Source organism: Castor canadensis, chromosome 8 (assembly GCF_047511655.1).
Source record: "Castor canadensis chromosome 8, mCasCan1.hap1v2, whole genome shotgun sequence".
In the NCBI taxonomy this organism is placed as follows: domain Eukaryota; kingdom Metazoa; phylum Chordata; class Mammalia; order Rodentia; family Castoridae; genus Castor; species Castor canadensis.
The window spans coordinates 80,825,254-80,847,989 of NC_133393.1; the positions used below are offsets into that span (position 1 = coordinate 80,825,254).

The 22,736-nt window shown below is 35.7% G+C and overlaps 1 protein-coding gene across 7 annotated transcripts in view; it reads right to left on the reverse strand.

Moving 5' to 3' along the window:
- The window catches only part of Adamts20 (ADAM metallopeptidase with thrombospondin type 1 motif 20), a 178,639-nt gene that overhangs the window by 128,487 nt on the left and 27,416 nt on the right, over positions 1-22,736 (reverse strand). For all 7 annotated transcript variants that reach the window (XR_012450819.1, XR_012450818.1, XR_002211579.2 and 4 more), the window contains exons 4-6: positions 4,631-4,890; positions 960-1,043; positions 159-283 (exon numbers count right to left, since the gene is read on the reverse strand). Coding sequence is in view for 3 of the 7 variants with exons in the window: in XM_020153099.2 (XP_020008688.2) it covers positions 159-283; positions 960-1,043; positions 4,631-4,890 (469 nt within the window). In the remaining 4 variants the exon portion in view is untranslated. The remainder of the gene's footprint in view (positions 1-158; positions 284-959; positions 1,044-4,630; positions 4,891-22,736) is intronic.

The window sequence follows — 22,736 nt, forward strand, 5'->3', positions numbered from 1 at the left end:
TTTGGTCTGAAAGGATAGACAAAAGCTTTCATTCAATACAGTTTTCATAAACACTTTTACATATTATGGATAAAGAATTCAAGTAATAGGAAATATCAGTCATCATGCAGGAAAGAAAGAGTAAAACTTGCAGTTGAAAGGATCATTTCTAAAACTACCTGGTGATGAGAACGGCAGTATCATGGTGGGCAGGATGTACGTCATCAAGCACGTTCTGGGTTTGTTGCCATAGACAGAAGTTGCGTAATGTGGTAGCTGCATTAAAACTGATGACTGGTCCTTCCTGCACAAAATAAGGAGGAGCTCAATATGACAGCAAAACATTTATGTATGTCCTCTTATCCTCCCAAACTTATGCGCATCCATACGATTTACCAAGTAACACTTTCACAGGCAAATGAAGGAATGGCATTAGCTCTCCTTTACATATTTAATTAGAAATAATTTTAAGAAAGGGAAAGGAGAATAATGGAGGGGGTGAACCAAGCCAGGGTGTATATATGGAAATATCACAACGAATCCCTCTGTATAACTATTAAACACTAATAAAAATGGTAAAAATTAATTTACTTCCTTAGACTGGAAAAAAATTAAAAATAACACATGGTGTTCAAAACTGAATTTAATTAGATGTCAATGTAACCATCAAATATTTAGGATCAAAAAACTAAAACTAACATATCATATGTCCCTCAACATTGTGATTTCAAAAGTGAATATTTGGATGCTTTGAACTTTAGATTCTTAAATCATTTAACTCATTTTTGTTACTTCCTTGGTTCAGTTAAACACTGCTATTATTCCATTTTAATTCCATCACAACATAAAAAGGTAATATCATTCCTTTTTAAATTAAGTTTTTGAAAGTTTTAAAAATATTTCTAAAAGACTTTTGTGATCTACATATAATCCCACTAAAGGCCTACTATAAAAAAATGACTTGTAGAACTGCTTCTTACCTGTTCATTATGAATTATAATTAATTTTACAATAACTATGTTTATAAGATTTCCAATACTTGAGTCCTTGTAGATTGCTGCAACCTGAAAGTAAAAACATAGGATTATATGCCTAAAGTGAACATTTCTTCTTTAAAGCATATTGAAATCAATACTAGAGCAGCAATTCTTCAATTTAGCTACACAATGGAAAGTCTTGGAGAACTTTTACAAATTATCATGCTCAGACTACATCCCTTATCAATTAAATCAGTTTCTCTAGGGCTGTAAGACAGGTCTCAGCATCTTTCAAGGTTTTCCAGTATATTAATGATTCTAATATGAAGCAAAGCTTGAAAACTAGTATCTGAAACCGTGCTGATGAGATTGGTCTATGGGCCATCAGCATCCAGAAACAGAAACTCTCAGAATCCCCAAGTGATTAAAATATGTATTAGTTTGGATAGTACTGTTGTGGATGACTTGGCAAGAAATTCACTTCATTCTGGGCCATAAACCACACTTTATATGACCACAACATTCCATAAAAACATGTAAGTGCTGCTCATTCTCTTCTGGTAGTTTTACTTAATATTTTCTCCCTATAGTATTACATACTTCCAGTTTTTAATGTGTTTTTTTTTTTAACATTTAGCACTAGAGGAATCCAGATTCATCTGGAATTGAATAAGCAGTCATACAAGAGGTCATTCATTGTAAGCTGACCCTCAGTTCTCTGAGGCTGGTGAACTCAAGTCTGTGAGGTACTTTGGATGGGCTCTGCCTGGGCTCAGTTTATGATTTATTGTTGCACGCTATCTGTTTTCTAATCCATAAGAATATGAATTCTAAGTCCTTAGAGAGTGTAGCACCACAGAAGGAATGCCTTCCATGGCCAATGCCTTCGCCTTGCATTCCTTTAGAGAAACAATCCGCTCTGGACTGGGGCCACCTGTGCACTGAAAATTGTTTCTAATTCCTGGATCATCTTCTGATGAGCTACTGCCCAACCAAGACAGAACATTGCTTCAGGGAGGGCATCTTTTTTTCATTTGCTTATAATTAAATGTTTAGTATCTACCCCTTGCTTGGTTGACTAGAGACACAGAGATAAAGAAGAGGACATGATCCCTGGTTTTATAGAGCTTGGAGGTTGCTAAAAGTATAGTACAGGAACCTCACTCTACCAGCCAATGTTACTTTAACAGAAAATATGATATGACCACTGCCAGTGCCTCTTATACCAAATAGACTACCAGAACCAAGGTCAAAAGCATCTCTAGGCTGCTGACACTGCAAGGTCAGGTCAGCATGGGCATAAATACACATTTCAGTGCCTTTACTGAGCTTTCAGCTGTGTAGCCACAAATACAAGTTTATCATGTTCATCTGCAGTGATGCCTTTGGCTCTGGTGGTAGCATTGTTTGGAAAGAGTGGCAGAAGCCCCAGTGAGACTGGCAGTAATTTAAGACAGAGATAGGTAGATGGTTGGTGGTTTCAAGCAAGTCTGTTAGGACTATAGTATTGATCATTTTAAAATGGGAGCTGTGGAAATTCACAGTTAAATTTATAAACATTCAATTTACATGTAACTTGGAAATATATACCTACCATAGAGAACATAGACTCACATTCCCAACTTCAGAGTTACCCTATAATCCTATCTAAGAACAGATGCATTTCTAAGTAAAGCCACAAGGTAAAAAACACACCTCAAACTTTTTAAAAAGGCTCTTTTCCCCTAAAAATGCACAATTGTGAAGACTCTTGCATCAAAGGTAAACATATATTCCCAATACTCTATAGAGAAAACAACTTAACTATAATGAGGATTACAAATGGCTAATTACTACACTCATTTCTCCAAAGATAATGACTACAAATAATAATCCAGATGTCATGATTTCAGCTAAAAAATTTAAAGCCACAAAAATATTTTTTGGTTTCAGAAGGAAAAAGATGCTGTACATCTAACAAAAGAAACACATTCCCTGTTGTTTTAGCAGTATGACTTAAAATACTACAAATACCCTTAAGGCACCATAAGGGGATGATAATGCAGATAATCATTATGCAAGGTGTGAAAGTTATAAAACAGAGTCCTTTAAGCTAAACAAAGAAAGATCCAAATTCTAATAGACACATTTTTTTTATTATTATTATTGTTTTATTATTCATATGTGCATACAATGCTTGGGTCATTTCTCCCCGCTGCCCCCCATCCCCATCGTCTCACCCCTACCTCCCCTTCCTTCCAGGCAAAACCTGTTCTGCCCTTATCTCTACTTTTGTTGAATAGAAGACATAAGCAATAATAAGAAAGACAAAGCATTTTTGCTAGCTGAGATAAGCATAGCTATACAGAGAGATTCCTAGCATTGCTTCCATGCACAAATGTGTTACAACCCAAGTTGATTCATCTCTAATTGACCTTTTCACTAGTTCCTGATTCCATTCTAATATTGACCTCTGTCACTTTAGGGTTTCTGTAATAGTTCCTCTACAGTGGGGACATCAAACACTTTCATGTTTTGGGTTTTCTACCTTTCCCTATTCCTCCTGTATGTGCTCTCCCTTTATCTTGTGACCCAAGTACAACCACACTGATGTATTTGCCCTAGATCTAAAGTCCACATATGAGGGAGAACATATGATTTTTGGTCTTCTGAGCCTGGCTAACCTCGCTCAGAATGATGTTCTCCAGTTCTATCCATTTACTAGCGAATGATAGAATTTCACTCTTCTTCATGGCTGAGTGAAATTCCATTGTGTATAAATACCACATTTTCTTGATCCATTCATCAATAGTGGGGCATCTTGGCTGTTTCCATAACTTGGCTATTGTGAACAGTGCTGCAATAAACATGGGTGTGCAGGTGCCTTTGGAGTAACCTATGTTGCATTCCTTTGGGTTTATTCCCAGCAGTGGGATTGCTGGATCATATGGCAGATCTATGTTTAGATTTTTAAGAAGCCTCCAACATTTTTTCCAGAGTGGTTGCACTAGCTTGCATTCCAACCAGCAGTGTACCTATTTCAAAACAACAGTCTGGAATTCAGGAACGTTCTAAGAAGTACATACGTATGTTGATAGGTGCAGATACATGTGTATATAAGATGGTACAGGGTGCCAACACTAACACAGAGCTCAGGCTCTTTTCTAGCACTAAAATTCTCTTCTATGGTAATGGCATGACCACTGTTCCACAGACTCCTAGTTATTGCAAATCCAGATTTGCTAAGATGGCTCTATTGGTAATAGTCTTCCTTCCATCCCTACAAATATAATTCCAAATTTCTGATTTAGAGACTGCAGCAGTAGTCACAATTCTACTCTGTTCAGAAACATGGTGAGATTTTAAAATGTAGATACAAAGATCAATGCAACCAGGACATTCCCTGTCACTAGAGAGCAGAAGCCATTCGTGTGAAGAAGTAAAGTCCAATTCAAGCATTTTCTATAAGTAGTTTCAGGGACTTTCAAACATTTCAGAAAGTTGTCCAAATAATAGAATAGGATATCTGGTATAATCTAATTAAACTAAATTTCAATGAAATGCTATTTTTAGCTTAAATGTAGATACAACTTGCATCCATGTAGAATTTGGAAAAGCATTTTTAAAAGTGATAAGTAGATAAAATATTAAGCTAAGCATTTTAAGTAATATAAAAGTTATAGTAAGTTACTTACAATTGACATTAGTGTTAGGACATAGTGCTGCAGATTTTGGCCATGATGGTGGACCATTTTGGCATCCGCTGTAACCATAACTTCCACATATCTTGGGTATGATAAAAAACGTTTATTCCTGGAATGTAATTGACTTCTTTCATCTTCCAATGACATATTTTTTGAAGGGTATCTGAAAACTATTTCCTTGTTTACATTAAAATCTTCATTCATGTTGCTGTAGTTATGAAAGGGTAAAGCCGTTTTCTTTATTTGATTTTCTGAGAGGATAAAAGAATATAATGAAGAGTCATTAAATTGGACGGGACTAAAAATATTGCACCAAACAGAATAGCCAAAATATTTAATGCTCAGCCATCTGCTTCCAATATTAAACAACAAAAGGACAAACAAATTATTATTTAAAACAGGACTACACTGCCTTTCCATGAGCATTACTATTCACAATAATAAAACATCAGAAACGTTCACATTTTCATAGGGTGCACTGACAAGACTATCTAAGTTTCATTTTAACAGGTGTGATCATTGAAAATCATCTCATTCCAATGTTTTTCTTGGTAAGTAAATTGGGTCTTTAAGTCACCAGTAGCATTTGCTCTCGATACAGAGCAATCACATTTTGTAAGGTGAAACACCATAAACTATAAACTAAAACAAACTTTGTTATACAGTATTCAAAAGACACCAAAATTAATGTAAATTAAGCCATATTAAAATAGGAGACAATTCAAAACCAGAAAATCAATTGTAGTTGTAAATTTTTAAATAATAATACAAAACACCTGATTACTTCTATTTTGTGCTCATATATAAAATTATTGAACATTGTAGATTATTAGAGTATCTACTTTTAAGTAATATGCATAGAAAACTATGCATTAAAAATTCTCAATTATTTATGCAGTGGAAAAAATTCACAGGCAACATGGCTGCTTGTCCTATATCTTTTCTCCTTCATTTTGTTCCTCTCCTCTCTTTTTTGCTTTCTTGTTTTGCTAGTTTTCCTGCCTATTGTTTAGTGGTAGTATTTTTCAACAGAAAAAATGGAGTAAAGGAATCAGGCAAGAGGAACTAAAAAGCCTTAAGTAGTTCATAAATCATATAACTAATATCAAAATGATCAATAACCCAAATTTAGTTGTACAAGAAAATTAGACATATGAATATATAACTATATATTTCATTATTCAAAGAATTCACTTCATTTAAAATATAAGTGTCATCCTATAGTTGGAAGAAACAAATCAAAGTCCTTAGGCACTAAGTTTCCACAGATGAACAACTTTTTCTACTCCCTAGAACCATCTAGCTTTTATGATTACTAGGTTTTTAGGTCATCATTTATTGGATTATCTAATCTATGTCAAGAAACAGTTAGAAAGTAAGGAGCAAATATCACCTCATAAAGCTTACCCTGTAGTGGAAAGAGAACAACAAAAAAACCCACCAGTTTACGGATAAATATTCAAATGCTTTATTTAAATGCCTCAGTAACAATTCAACCAAGAAAAAAAATTGATTCTACCTATCAGGATGGCTAACATTTTAAAAACTGATAATACCAAATATTGTTATCATTACTTTGATAAACTATCTGGCAATTTCTAAGTTAGATATTCACCTACCATATAACACTGAAATTCCATACCTAAATATGCATCTATTATATAGTCACTAAAGATTCATAGAAAAATTATCTAGCAGATTTATTGGCCAAAGGACTAGAATAAAGACACTAAAATAAATCCTAAGATCAAATGATCTTCCACAAAGTTGCCAAGACCACTCAATGTATAAAAATTAACTCCAAATGGTTAAAGACCTGTAAGTAGGGACTGAATCTATAAAACTCCTAGAAGAAAACATGGTGGAAAAGCTTATGACATTAGATTTGGCAATTAGTTCTTGGATGTGATACTAAAAGCAAATGCAAAAATAACCAAAACGAACACTTGTGACTATATCACAGAAAAAGTTTCCTTATCTCACAAAAGAAAATCAAAAGGCAGTAAGTATGTTAAAAGTGCCCTAAAATTTTTGGTAATCAGGAAAATACGAGTTAAAAACAGTAACACATGATTATATACCTGTCCAAATGATAAAGTGAAAAAAAAATACTGACAGTAACAAGGTGTGGTGCTACAATGTTGGAGAACTGAGACTTTCACATATTGCTGTTAGCAGTGAAACAATCAACAAGGAAAGTCCAAGTGAATATTTTGTACTGGTTCATTCACTCATGAATATTTATTACATAATTAACAGGTTCTTAGTAAACAGCAATAGATCAAGCTAATTTCATTAAAACAACATGTCAGCTTTCACCACTATCATAAACTACTGTTGTAGTAATACTAGCTAACGCAATAAGATAATAAAATGAAATAACAATTACAGAGAAAGTTTTTTCATTATTTTTCTAATTTGATTTTACAGGCGAAAGGCTTTTATAATAACTCAAAAAAACCAAGAGACCAAATTAAAATTCTGTAAATTAACAATCCTCTTCAAAAGAATAGCTGAATAAAGGAATGTTGAAATAGTGTTAGCAGAATGAATTTAGGTTTATTCATTTTGACATGTGAAGATGTCCATGATGCATCTGTAAGTTAAAAATGTAAGTGGTACAGGTGTTGGCGAGGATGCGGGGAAAAAGGAACCCTCTTACACTGCTGGTGGGAATGAAAACTAGTACAACCACTCTGGAAAAAAATTTGGAGGCTACTTAAAAATCTAAACATAGATCTACCATATGATCCAGCAATACCACTCTTGGGGATATACCAAAAAGAATGTGACTCAGGTTACTCCAGAGGCTCCTGCACATCCATGTTTATTGCAGCACTATTTACAATAGCCAAGTTATGGAAACAGCCAAGATGCCCCACTACCGACAAACGGATTAAGAAAATGTGGTATTTATACACAATGGAATTTTATGCAGCCATGAAGAAGAATGAAATGTTATCATTCGCAGGTAAATGGATGGAACTGGAGAACATCATTCTGAGTGAGGTTAGCCTGGCCCAAAAGATCAAAAATTGTATGTTCTCCCTCATATGCGGACATTACATCAAGGGCAAACACAACAAGGGGATTGGACTTTGATCACATGATAAAGCGAGAACACACAAGGGAGGTATGCCCAAAAAACTAGACAGCATTTGTTGCCCTCAACGCAGAGAAACTAATGTAGATACTTTAAAGAGACAGAGGCCAACAGGAGAAGGGGACCAGGAACTAGAGAAAAGGTTAGTTCGAGAAAAATTAACTTAGAAGGTAACACACATGTACAGGAAATCAATGTGAGTCAATTCCCTGTATAGCTATCCTTATCTCAACTAGCAAAAACCCTTGGTCCTTCCTATTATTGCTTATACTCTCTCTTCAACAAAATTAGAGATAAGGGCAAAATAGTTTTTGCCAGGTATCGAGGGGATGGGGAGAAGAGGGAGGGAGTGGGGGGAAGGGGGGAGAAATGACCCAGACATTGTATGCACATATGAGTAAAATAAAATAATAAAAAAAAGTGGTATATAAAGTTTGATTCCGTTTTGTATCAAAATATACAAATACATATTAATAAAATTTGCATAATAAACCCAAAAGGTAATGAAAGTACACACCCCAAACTTTTAACATTGGCTAAATTGGTTAGCATGACAGAGAGGATAGAAAAACCATTTAATAATTTCCTTTAACATCTCAGCATCTTAGTGCCCTTCAAATCATTATAAGCTTATTTTGTTATTACAACTTTTCAGAAATAAAATATACCTTGAAAACAGTGTCAAGTGATATTCTGTAGGCTAAATATTAATCACCTTTTCTTGGTATTTATCCCTAAGCAGTGTAACAAATGATGATAAAATGACCTTTGCAAATACCCTACGTAAAAGGCCATTCCTCAAAGCACATTAGTCAACTCAATTACATCACTTCTATACACTGCTTCTCTTTCTATTTCTGTTACAGCAAGTCAAATGTTAAAATGATGTCTTCTCTTTTGGTATTAACAAGCGCAGGACAACCTCAAACTAATTTAGACCAAACCTAAATACAAGATCTCACACATCATGCAACAATGATAGTCTGCCTGCTAGAACATAAAATACTTAAAAATTGCATCGCACATTGTAGCACTTACACAACATGGTATTATGATGCAAGGAGAATGTTTTCACTTAACAGTAACAATTCAAAAAACATAAACAACTAAAAATTATTGCAGGACAATAATGTAATTAGAACTCCATATTTGTATTTGAATGTTTTACCGCCTCCTCATAGTCAACATATAATGACCAAATTCATCATTTTCTTCACCATCACCAGTTTCCTGATTTCTATAAATATAAGCAAGTGCCTGACAACACTGTTGTACCCACACTCAAAAATGTACACTTCCACTGGGCTGTTTCTATACTTCCCTTGCCCTTAGGTTCTAATCATCAACTTTGTGCCATTTCTCCTTCAAAATGTTCCTCACATTGCTTTTCTTGCAAACAATGACCTTGCCTCTAAATTCATTTAGTTCTTTCTCACCTTAAAACATAATTAAAATCAAAACTACAAAATTGGTCACAAAGAGCCTACTAAATGGTCCCACCATCTTTGATATCTTGTCCGATTAATTTTTTACCTAAAAAGATTAACTTTTAGAAAGATAACTTTCATCTCATCCATATTCAAGATGAGATAAGATGGATGCCCATAAGAGAAAGTCTAAGTCCTCCTTGTCACCTCATCATCACCACGCTGAATATTCCCTAAACACTGAGGATATTGTTGGGCAGTGTGTTCTGAGGGCTCAATAAATGTTGGAGGAAATAGAAAAAAGGATTATGATGAAAACAAGAAAGGATAAAGGAGGAGAGAGAGATGAAAGAAAAGAATATACTGAGGAACAAGACAAAAGAGTGAATCATACCAGATTTCCAGGGTAAGGGAAATACTAATGTGATGTATAACATCAGCAACTGAAAAACAGATAAATTGCCTTTGAAACCCATAATAACAGGGACAATGTTCATTCTGCTATGTGTGCAGGGACAACTACAATTGCTATTAATTCTCTGCATTTGACCAGATGAAGAAAAGTTTTTACACTTCTCCAACAGCACATAACCATCAACTTTTTAAACAAGGTCATAAAATTGAATGATGCTTATTCTACTCTATCAGTACTGAAAATCACTTTTTGAATGTCCCACAGCTCAAGAAGTGAGTGGTCCTTGAATTAAAATGTTGATTATATCAGATACATTGTGAACTCTAACATATTTCCTCATGGTTTCAACTATTTTCTAGAAACTATGATATGTTCTATGTTGTCACACTATTCAGTTTTCTTAGTAATGCGACTATTAATAATTATATACACAATTCTTACTGAGTTCTTATTATGTACCAGGTACTAAGTATCTTAGTCAGTATAAACAAAAACTCTGAGGTAGGTTCAATTATTAACCTGATTTATAAATGAGGAAAGTGAAGAAGGTCAAATGAACCAGCAATGACATATAAATTTGGAACATACTTATTTTTTTAAAAAATTTGTGATCTCTAATATAAAAAAATGAAAATCCATAGTCTTCTATGATTTCTTAATATTATTTAAAATATGAACCATTCACTTTAGAATTGTGGCTTATAGTCTATAAAATATTTTATAATGCTTGATTTCAAAGTTTTCAAATTAATAATCAGAGCCCCACCTACTGGTCATAAGAGTGCAAAGACTGCAGACTTTGCTTTGGCCAGCTAAAACTTCATATATAAAAGAATCATTACATCATTAGTCTTCCTTGCTCTCCTGAATCAGTTACTATTACCGGGCACATTTTAAAACACAGAGACATGTGACACAGATTAAATGAAATTTCAACAGCCACCAACTGAGTAAGTGGCATAACAAAGAAGTGAATTCAGATTTCCTCAATAGCAATTATTACAGCTGAATATCACATCACATTCTTCTAAAGATCATATGTGGCAATTCATGCAGACTGTTGAGAATTTAGAAAGCATAGTCATACTGGAAAATGCTGCTTCCTAGAAGACTAAAAGAGGGAACTAGCTACTTATATTCAGGAAAATATGGTGTCTGGTCCTCCTTGCATTACAGAAACAGCTGAGCCAGGACTGAAAGCTGAGTCAGGATATAAAGGCTTGTAGGTCTACTTAGGACAAAGATTGGAGACCAGTCCAATACTGTCCTTTCATCTAGTGGCCCTGAAAGAAAAATGTCAGCACAGGAAACCTCCAAATTGATACATTGATACAGTATATGCAACAAGAAAGTCTAGCTGTTCCACTATCTGTGCTGACAAGATAAAGAAACATGTAGGTTAAGTCACATAGAGAATTTTTTTTCTTTCACATTCACAAGAAGTTAACCAACAGGACTTATTACAAAGATGCATAAAAGAGAAATTTCTTCAATAAGTACAATCAAGATCCTTGCACAGATGGGGACAGAGAAACAACTACACATTCAGATGTTATGTAATAGAAAAGAATATGTACCTGCTGTCTCTTTCCAGCGTTTATTATTTCACCTCCACACTTAAAGGATGGAAATGAAAAGGAACACTGTGTAGCCTAGTATTTTAAAAACTGCTTTTCCACATCTTGATATCCTACCTCTTATCAGGCATTCCAAGCAAAGAAATGAGTGTAAGACAAACCAAGTGATGCAAATGTCAGAATTTAGATGGATAAATATATGTATAGCAATGTGCTACTCCATACACCTGCTTCTTTTTCTTTTCTGATAATAACGGAAAATGATTTATTTCATTCTGGAGCACTATGGTAATGATTCTTCAGTTTCTTAGATTCATTACAAATTAAATTGTGTCCAAAACACCAAACTCATTTTAAGGCCTCAAAAAAGAGTCAAACTATTCAGACAAGTTCATTCATATTAATATTTCTAGGATATTCTGATTTGATTATAAATGTTGCACGCAAAGCAGTAATGATTAAATCAGGGGTCTACTGAGGCTTGAATCTTATATACAACTACTTCTTGAAAAGGCATATGCTGCAAGGCCTTTTATCAATGAATTAGATCCATACTCTAGCATTTGAATATGCAAATGAAATATAACCTTTCATTCTTTAAACAAATTACCAATTCAGAATTGATAGTTATCTGGGAAGTTAACCTTGTAAACATGTAGCAATTGAAATTAGAAAAGCTGGAGGTGTGGTTCAAGTAGTAAGAGTACCTGCTTAGCAAGCATGAGACCCTGAGTTCAAACCTCAGTGCCACAGAAAAAAAAAGAGAAAGAAAATGGTATAACACTGTAAAAACTGACAAGGGCACATGATTCTACCATACTAATTGTATTCTTGTACTTTCCCATGATCCTTCTTGATAGTCCATTTCCAAACCATGTCCAGTTACTATGGCTTAACAGTAGAATATATACGCAACTCCTTGTTTTTCAAACTTCACACAAATGCTCCTGAGGTAGAATGTGTCCTATGTTATTTAATAACCTGCTCCGTAAATGTGGAGTCATTCCAGAAATACCTTGACATAATTTTAAGTACCAAAAATTCAAAATACTTCCCAAAACAAAGTTCAAAGGAGGCACTTAAAAGAATTATAGCCTCTCAATGTGGTCCATCAGTTCAAGTAGTGGTAAAATACTGTTTTCAACACTATTTTAAATAGCTCAATGAAATAATTAACATAGCACCACTTCCTACTGTTATGAACTGTGATTTTTGTACTACGTATTTTTGAAAAATGTAGTCCTAACTTAAATGTAAAATGAGGTCATGCTTTAAGACGTTATTTTAATGTTACTCTGTCTATTATGATTTCTTAAACTACATGTACCCCTCCCAGCTTTGTAAAGTAGTTTTTGACTGAAAACGATATACTTCTGCCATGAAATGTTCATCGGACCTTTACTATTTTCTTAAAAGATTTGTAAAATAAGAAACATCAAAGATACTTTCCAAACTAAATTTATCATTATAACTTAGAGATCTTATTAAAAGATAGTCACTAAGTGAACATGAAATGTTAAATTTCTGTGTGATTTATTTGTACTAAATATTTTCATTGGAGAATGAGTTTTTTTCACATTGCTTTTGTTAACTGTTTTTAGATTTTGATAACAGTGGAAAAAAAACTCAAGCATCGGTAGTATTGGTAGATTAAACTCTTGTTTTCCAACAGGAATTTTGTTTACTTCATGCTACACTCTAGAATTAAATAAATCACTGATTATTAAATGAATTTTTTTTGTCAATCTTATTTAACACTAGGAAGTTAACTTACAGTTACCTAACAGTGATTATGTGCAAAAGAAATTGCAGGCTTTGGACTGATGGATCAGAATGGGGAGGAAGTTTTTCCCTTCAGCTTTCTGGTTGTCTTCTAAAGGAGAAAACACAAGGAAGCCTCTTCCAGGTAGGTCTGAAAGTCTGGGGTGCTCTTCCCATGGCACAGTATGTCTGCTGCATGACTGGCAATGGGTCCAACTCTCACACCAGCAGTCATAATCCTCACAAAGGCTGGCTGGAGCCAGCCGAGAACATGCATCATCTTCCTTTTTCAATTTTTCCCCTGCATGTGTTCTCTGAGAGCAGCTGAACCTTGCGTCTCAGCATCTATACATAGGGCTACTTATGAATAGTGGAATTCTGAGTCAGATTCTAATTGCAAATAATTAGAATCTTTGCTTCCTTTTCATGAGGGAAGCAGTAGAGAGCCAAGGATTCCAAATTACTTCGCTAAGCATTTGCAATTAAGTTTGGGAGATCAAAAGAAAACTCTAAAAGGAAATATGTGGCTGATGAGAGATGTAATGTTTTAGACAGGAAAAAACTGTATTTCTTGCTCTCTACAAGTCTATCAAGCTATTTTCACTACTTTTCTCTATCTGATAAGTAAATTTAAATGAACAATAATCATGTAAACATGATGGCCTTACACAGGTCAGACCCCAATGTCCATCATTTTTTTATTCACTTCAGTAGGTTATCTTCCTTGCTCTTGTCTTATGCAACAGGAGAAAATTTCAATCTAAATTCACTCAGGAATGTAGGCGAGAAAATTTCTAAAAAGCATATTACCAAACTCGGTTTAGTAAGAACACAAAGTGTACTTGTAAGAATTAATCATCCAATTTACCACATAAACTGAAAGATGAGGAGAAATTTATAACATTAACTGAATAGTGGAGAAATAGATGATCACCTTGATACATGCAGAAAAAAAACTTTTGATGAAACTCAACATCTATTTATAATAAAAACTCTTAGTGAACAAAGAATTTAGGGGATCTTCTTTAATCAGACAAAAACATACAACTGATATTGCATGAATTAGAAAAGAGTCGAAGTTTTACTTCTAAATCTGGTAATGAGATAGGATTTTCATTATTGGTATTTCTATGAACTTTTCTAAAAACTCCAGCCAATGCAGTAAGCAGGAAGACTAAAGGGTTGAAAGATTGAAAGGAAGAAATAAAACTGTCTACCTAATTATTCATGTACAAAAGCCAGAAGGATCAACAGGTAGACTATTATGATATGTAATTCTAGCAAGATTGCTGAACATTAGATCAATATTTAAAAATACCTGAAATTTTATAGAGAAATGAATAATGTAAAATGAAAAATTTAAAGTAATAACATTTATAATAGTATCAAAATTAGAAGTCAGGTGCTGGTGGTTCACACCTGTAATAATACTACTCGGGAGGTGGAGATGGGGAGGACTGAGGTTCAAAGCCAGTCCAGGCAAAATGTTCTCGAGACCTCATCTCAGTTAATAGCTGGGTGTGGTGAAATGTACCCATCCTATAAATAGGAGGATTATGGTCCAGGTCACTGTTGGCAAAAACTAGACATCTCAAAAAAAACCAGAACTGTGACTCAAGCAACACAGCACCTGCCTAGCAAGCATGAAGCCCTTAGTTCAAACTCTATTACCACAAATAATAATAATAATAATAATTATAAAACCCAAATACCTGGGCAGAAAACTAACAAAAAATATTCAAGATCTTTGCAAGAAAACCTATAAAATACTATTTGGGAAATTAAAGAATAAACATGGGATAGAATATGTTGAAGACAGAATTACAAGACAAACAGGAAGAAGAACAATCAAAATACCCCAAATCTAACTCCTGATAGCCCCTCTTTTATCTTGTAGTTCCCATATACATTCCAACACCATAAATGAAGAACTCCCTCCTTCCATTTCCTCAGGCAAAAAGAGAAGTTCTAGAAACAATCCATAACATTGCTCTTGTTCTCAGCCCTCATCTGTGCCCTACCGTCAGATTGACTGTCAACATATAGTCAGTATCTGACCATTTCCCACTATCACAACTACCACCCTAATTTAGGACCTCGCCATCTCTCAGCACGATTATTGCAGTATCGTCCTGGTTGATATCCTTGCTTCCACCCATGGTCTGGTAGTCTATTTTCCTTACAAAAAAATCTGAGTGATTTCTTTAAAGTGTCACTTCTCTAATCCAAATCCTACAGTAGCTTCCAATGACAGAATCATATCCAAAGTCAGTATTGTGACTTCCAATGTCCTAAGTGCACAGGTCGATGCAACCTGAACCTAAAGAAGCTTAAACTTCTGATCTCTCACTTGCAAAAGCCCCTTTTGTAAGATCTTGAAAGGAACTCTAGAAATGCTGTATTCAAAATTTTTTTTTATTACTTTTCTTTAAGAAGGCAGCCTCATATTGTTCAATATCCAGGCTATGCAGGGTGGTTATCAGGTAATGTCAATTTCCCAGGTTATGTGCAAAATTATCAAATGTCATGGCTAATGGAGAAATGAGGTGACTGAACACTCTTCTAGCTTGTCACATAGATGGGTACCTATCATCTACTCTTAGCCCAGTACCAGCTGCACTCACCTGACCCTACCAGCAAACAGTGTTTGGTTATTTAGAGCATAGCCTCCAATAACAGGAAATGGAGGAGTACAAATCAAGCCAAACTAAGTAATCAGACCCTATTCCAGGTTCCTTGTTTGACTACTTGGGAACAGGACTCCCACTACCCATAGACTTCTATTGAAATAAATCCCAAATCTCCGAATCAGGCCTACACAGACCTTCGTGAGCTTGCTCCTACTTACCTCTCTAGTGTTACATCTTGCCATCTCCTGATTTTCCACATTTTTTCTTAACTAACTACCTTTTGTTCTCAAAATGGTTCATATACTGTTTCATTTCCTGGGTTCACACACACTGTTGCTTTCATACAGAACTCTTTCTATTCTCTCCTGCTCTCTAATTCCTCCTCATTTTTTGGATCTCAGATAATAAATTATTTTTTCAAGTAAACCTTCTCCAACTTCCACATCTGAGTTCTGAGCTCGGTGCTTCTTCTGTGAGGCCTCAAAGCATCTTTTGAATTGACCTCATCTTCCATACCTGCTTGTGAGCAGAAAAGTTATTTTGGTACTAAAATTCCACAACTATTTACATAACAGTTATTATATGTATACCATAGTGCTACTTTTTGAAAAGTGAAATAAAATACCACCTTTTACGTAAAGGAACAAAACAAACATAAAATATTAAAACTGATAAGCGGGAAAAAAAAAGCATATAACAACAATGAAAGATAGTGTTGACTATGTACACTAAATTGTAAGATATTCTGTGGCCACAAATCTCAAAGTCCACTCTCTTAATTTTGTAAAATTATCTTGTAAAATTTCCATAGGGGAATGATCAGATGCTAATTATAAAATAACTAACTAGGAATTTTCAGTAAACTAAGCATCTATAAAGTATAATTAATAAAAAAGCTAAAAATTAATGACTCCACTCACATTTTATCTCTATTAATAATCACCCTAGTATTCAACTACCTTATATTTAGAGCAAAGGGATTCTTTTAATTTGGGGAGACATATCTCTGTGAAAGGAAAAGATGTGAAGTTAAAATCTCTTAGGTACTACTCATTTCCAGATTAGCACAGGAAAAAAAATCAAGCTTTCAAAACTAGGAAAGAATAAATCATTATTTCTGCTAACAAAACTTTCTCTGGTTAAATGATATTATATGAAATCCATAATCTTCATACAAAGAGGGTAAGAAAAGAATTGTTAAATTAATGATTCAGTGAAGCCAGGTAGTTCTTCCTGGAAAGGACTTTTGTTACTAAAGTTGAAGTATAAAGAGGTTTACAGGTTTACAGTTACCTTCCTTGTTACTTATTTTCTCAATGATTTTGGCAACTGCATAAGCATAGGCTTTTTTTCTCATTTGCCCATTTCACATAATTCACCCTATATGGGAATCATTAACCTCAGTAGAAATAAAACCAAATAACACAAGACTTCATGAGCAAATAAAATAAAACTCCAAAGGTCTGGAACATTGTCACAGATAAAATAATGGAAATGCAAAACTAGTGTCACACATGACAGATCAATTCCTTTCTCTAGAATGTATTATTAAATACATGTACATTTCATATTATGGCAAGCAGACCCCACAAGCTGCAAAGCAAGTCAGCTAAGAAGATAATTCTCCTTGCATGGAACCAATACTGAGCTACCTTTAGCTTTTTCTCTTGGTCAGAAACATCTGAAAGTTGAAGATGAGTGTGCCTCACAGTTATTCAAGAAGTCAATAAGATATGACTATGTGTATGAAGCAATTCTACTGAGAGGGATCATTGCTTCTGACAAGTAGAAGGTCATCAACCATCTTTATGGACAGATTCAGCGGGGAGGAGAATGAGATCTCTGTGGTCATCTCTATATATAAAAGTTTGAGCTAACCATTGAAAACACCATTAACCAGTTTTTAGTTCAAAATACTGGCCATGGTCATGGCCATGTTTAGATTCTCTATCCCAAAACGCATCCACAGCACCTTCTTCTCTACCCATTAATTTATAAAATGTGATAAATGTCATTTGCTTCATAAATAACAAAGCAAGAGATTACAAACTGGTGGCTAATAAAACATATTCAGCTGTCACCTCTTAAAAATACAGATTTCCAACTTCTCCTTAAAGTATAAAAGATCTGGCAATACTGGTCCCATGTTCCCAAAGTTCCTTTTGGAAGAATCATACATGCATTGCAGTGTCCAGTGGACACATCAATGTCCTAGTGACATCACCACAGTTTACTCATTTCTAGTAACTGTCTGACACTTACAGCTATGAAGTATCTAAGTTAGGAACAGCTAACCTTCACATTGACTTAGAAAGGAAAGAGACTGGATCTGGGCACATTCAGGGCATTATGACAAGACAAAAGGAATGAAATTCTGCCATTTGCAGCAACATGTGTGAAACTGCAGAACATAATGTTAAGTGAATAACTCAGGAGAAACACAAACACTGCTTGTTCTCGCACACAGATTAAAAAATTAGTTGGGCACCGGTGGCTCATTCCTATAATCCTAGCTACTCAGGAGGTAGAGATCAGCAGGATCACGGTTTGAATCCAGCCCAGGCAAATAGTTCTGCAAGACCCTGTCTTGAAAAACCCTTCACAAAAATAGGGCTGGTGGAGTGGCTTAAGGTGTAGGCCCTGAGTTCAAGCCCCAATACTGCAAAAAAAAAAAAAATTAATCTTGAAGAAGTAAAGTAAAATCTTAGTTACCATAGCCTAGGATGGGTATGGGAAAAGAGGATGGTTACCAGGTATGGAGGTAAAGTTGTATTTGAATAATTTCTGATGTTTTATACTGTAAAAGAACATTTCAAAATATCTTGCAGATTTTGAATAATGTCAATTACCCTGACTTATCAATACACATCATATACATTACTGAAATGTCACATTGTATCTCATTAATATATACAATTACTATGTCAATTAAAAATAAACATATATTTAAAAAAAATTAAAAAGCAGAGGATCCAAGATGGTGACTAGGGTACAGAGAAGCAGATAGCTTAACCTCCATGACTCCAAAATCTACCTGAGAAGTTAGAGCCATACCTGGGTAACTCTGACTGCTTCTAGCCAAAATAATAACTGCCATCACACTAGGTGCAGGAAAAAATTCAAAGACTGACCCACAAGTCAGCCTTTAATTGCACCTAACAGCAGTGACCTCCTGCACAGCCAGCAAGGCAGGTCCAGCCCTGGGGAAACCCTCCTTTCCCATGGTAATTTTTTTCTTTTTTCTTTTTCTTTCTTCTTCCCTTCTCTTCTCCTTCTTCCATGAAGGAGAAATAAAGCATCAACCAGAATCAAACCTTCGACACCCAAACCCCTAGCCTGTGCAAAGCCTCCCCACATCACATTACACTGAGAAAATTTGGACCCATTTCTCACTGCTGCTGCCACCACAGCCACTGCCATCAGCTTCAAACCTGCCTGCGCATCATTGGACAGAACAGGTAAGCACCAAGCACTACAGGGAACTCCCCCAGCCACCTCTGGGAACATAAACCAGCACAGCACGTGGGCAGACTGATCCCCCCAACAAAACTGAGTAACAAACAGCAAACTGTAATTTAGGAAAACAGCAGAGAGGGCAGGAAAGCTGAAAGTGCACCGGAGAGAGGGGGAAGAGCAAGGAGCTAATCTCAGCACTGAACTGTCTGTGAACAAACATGGGAAAGGCAGTGAAGACTGAGAGTGGGCAGGCAATAAGCCACTCCCCAAAGCAGGGCAGGTACTGGATCACAGAGCTCATCTCCTGAGCCAGAGAGCAGCATCCAAAACCAAACAGCCCCACAAAATTGAAAAACAAACATCGAACTGTAATCTAACCTGGACAGCAGAAGGGGCAGGTAGAACACCAAACCTGCCCCACAGAAAGGGGGCATGGCAAAGAAATAAACCCCCAGCTTGGAAATCCCAGTAAACAAACACAGTGAAAAGCCACCTCCACAGCAGGGCAACTAGTGGACTAAAGAGATGATCTCCTGAACCAAAGGGCAGCATTCAAACTTGAACTGCCCCACTTTGCTGGGGAAGGAGCTGACCAAACAGCTGCAGATGAAGGGTAGCACAGCTATCAGCTCAGGAAATCAATATCTCTGACCACCCTGCATGATCTGGCAAAGCTACCTCACTCATAATTTCAATTTAACTGGTAGACAGAAGAACAAAACACTACTCAAAAGCCAATCACCTGGCAAGATCATATCAGAGCTTTTGATATATGCCAAGACCAGGACTGGATGCTGGAGGGGTAACTCCAGAACTTAAACTAAGACTGAAATGCTATTGTTCCTAAACCTGGTGGGGTTTTTTTTGTTGTTGTTGCTGTTATTTTGTTTTTGGGTTTTGTTTGTTTGTTTTGGTATTGTGGGCTTTCTAGTTTTTATTTCTATTCCTATTATCTTTTTTTCTTTCTATACTATCAATTTTATCATCATCTTCTCATCCTTACTCTCACCCCCTTCACTCTCCCCCTTTCTCCTGTGCTAAAATCAATTGCTCTCCTGCCCAACAACTCATTGTACCCTCCTTCTCACCCACTCTCTCCCCTGCCCTCACCTTCCCCTCCCACTCTCCTCCAACCTTCACCAGACAACCCATCCCTCCTACACACTCATCACTGTTGACCAACCTACTATAACAACTTTACACAACCCCAAACCCTGCAATCCCTGACACCAGTACCCTCTACTATAACAACAGAAATACACGCAAACATACACAAGGACCACAAAAACCAGCAGCCCCTGCACTGCTTCCCCCACTCACCCACCCACTTCCCACCTCTCCTGTTAGTGCCATTATAGCCAATTCCCCAAATTTCTATAGCTAGTCTTACAAACATTAACCCCCCCCAACTCCAACTGCTTATAGATATTACCACCAAGGGGTCTTCTATATAACATATAAACCACCGGCCGGGTATAGAACCTGTGAATTAGTTAATACTAAATTATACCTAGACCAGGAACAGAAATAGCACACCAACCTAGCTAAGATCCAAGATAGCCACAAAACAAAACTTAAATCAAGGGAAAGAAAACAGGTCACTAAAACCACCAACTAGCCTATCAAGAACATAGTTGCACAGTGCCAAGTGGAGTGATGGAAGGAAGAAAAAGGGATGGAAACCATTCTCCTCAAAAAAATAATTTAATACAGATTCAGAGGGAAATGAAGAAAATGAATACCCAGTTCCAGACCCCAAGAAAACAAAGATAAATGACATCAAGGAACCCAGCAATACCCACAAAAATATCCTCAAAGAAGAAATCACAGAGAACTTCATGGAGAAGATACTAGATGTTGTTAACCAAAATGTACAAGATACACTCAAGAAACTTCAAGACACTAAAAATAAAGAATATGAGAACACAAACAAATAAATGAACTCAGAGGAGCCCTAAATAAACACCAAAGTGAAACAGAGAACATTATAAATAGAGAGATAAATGAATTAAAGATGAAAATAGAAAATACTAAAGAGGAAGTGACCCATGATATGGAAAACCTCAGAAAAAAGAATCAAACAGAAACACAAAACACAGTGGAGGGCTACTTCAGCAGACTAGAACAAAAGGAAGACAGAATCTCAGAACTCAAAGATAAAATAGAAATCAAAGAAAAAAACTGAAAAACTATTAATCAAACAACTCGAGACCTGTGAAAGGAATTATACAAGAACCCACCGACTCCATCAAAAGATCACACCTGAGAATCATGAGCATTGAAGAAGGAGAAGAGGTCCTGGCAAAAGGGATTCATAATATATTTAATAAAATAATAACAGAAAATTTCCCAAATCTCAAGAAAGTTATGCCCTTTCAGGTACAGGAAGCATCCAGGACACCAAGCAGACTTGACCAAAATAGAACCTCCCCATGACATATTATCATTAAAACAACAAGCACAGAGACTAGGGAAAGAATATTGAAGGCTGGAAGAGAGAAAAAACAAACAACATATAAAGGTAAACCCATCAAAATCATAGCAGATTTCTCAATGGAAACCTTAAAAGCAAGAAGGGCATGGAGTGAAGTAGTCCAGGCACTGAATGAAAATAACTTCCACCCTAGGATACTCTATCCAGCAAAATTATCATTCAAAATTGATGGAACAATAAAAATCTCCCACAATAAACAGAAATTAAAACAATATATGACTACCAAGCCACCACTACAAAGATTCTCTAAGGAATTCTGCACACAGAAGATGAAAGCAAACAAAACCACAAGAGGATGAAAGCAACCAAAACCACAGGAGAAGAAAAGACAAGGAATCAAACAGTAGCATTGATTCAGCTACAGACAATCAAATCTCTAAACAACAAAAACAACTAAATGGCAGGAATTACCACAAACCTATCAATATTAACACTGAATGTCAATGGAATCAACTCCCCTATCAAAAGACACCGTTTAGCAAACTGGATTAAAAAGGAAGATCCAACAATCTGCTCTTTATAGGAGTCCCATCTCATTGACAGAAACAAACACTGGCTTAGGGTGAAAGGCTAGAAGATTTATCAGGCCAATGGTCCCTGAAAACAGGCAGGAGTAACACTACTGATCTTAAAATGACAGAGGTCAATATGGGAAGGTGAATGGGAAGTAATGAAGAGATCTGGTAGAGATGAATGAATTCAGGTTGTAACACACATGTGCATGGAAGCAATGCTAGGAATCTCTCTGTATAGCTCTCTTTATCTCAAACTAGCAAAAATGCTGTGTCTTTCTTATTATTGCTAAATTGACAGGTTCTGCCTGGAAGCGAGGTGGGTGGGGGGAGAGGGAGGGGCGGAAGGCAGAGGGGAGAGATAGCCCAAACAATGTATGCACATATGAATAAATGAATAAAAAAATTAAAAGGCAATGGGCTAAATTAATAACTATGTATTACCTACTCTGAATAAGACACAAAGAGTTGTAGGTGTCCGAGTCAGTTAGCAGCAGAACCAGAACTCAATTTCTCTTCTCCAATTCTCAGCTTACTAAGGAAACTGCAGTCTGTTGACAATAAAACATCTTAATTTTGCCCAGCTAGGTTATTATCACTAAAGGATAGGGAAATAATCTGTGTACATATATAAACAGTTCTCATGCAATAAGAAAAATATGCAAATTTTTCTTTTTTCATAAAAAAAGCTTTACAAATTCAAAGTTTTGAGGAATGCTTAG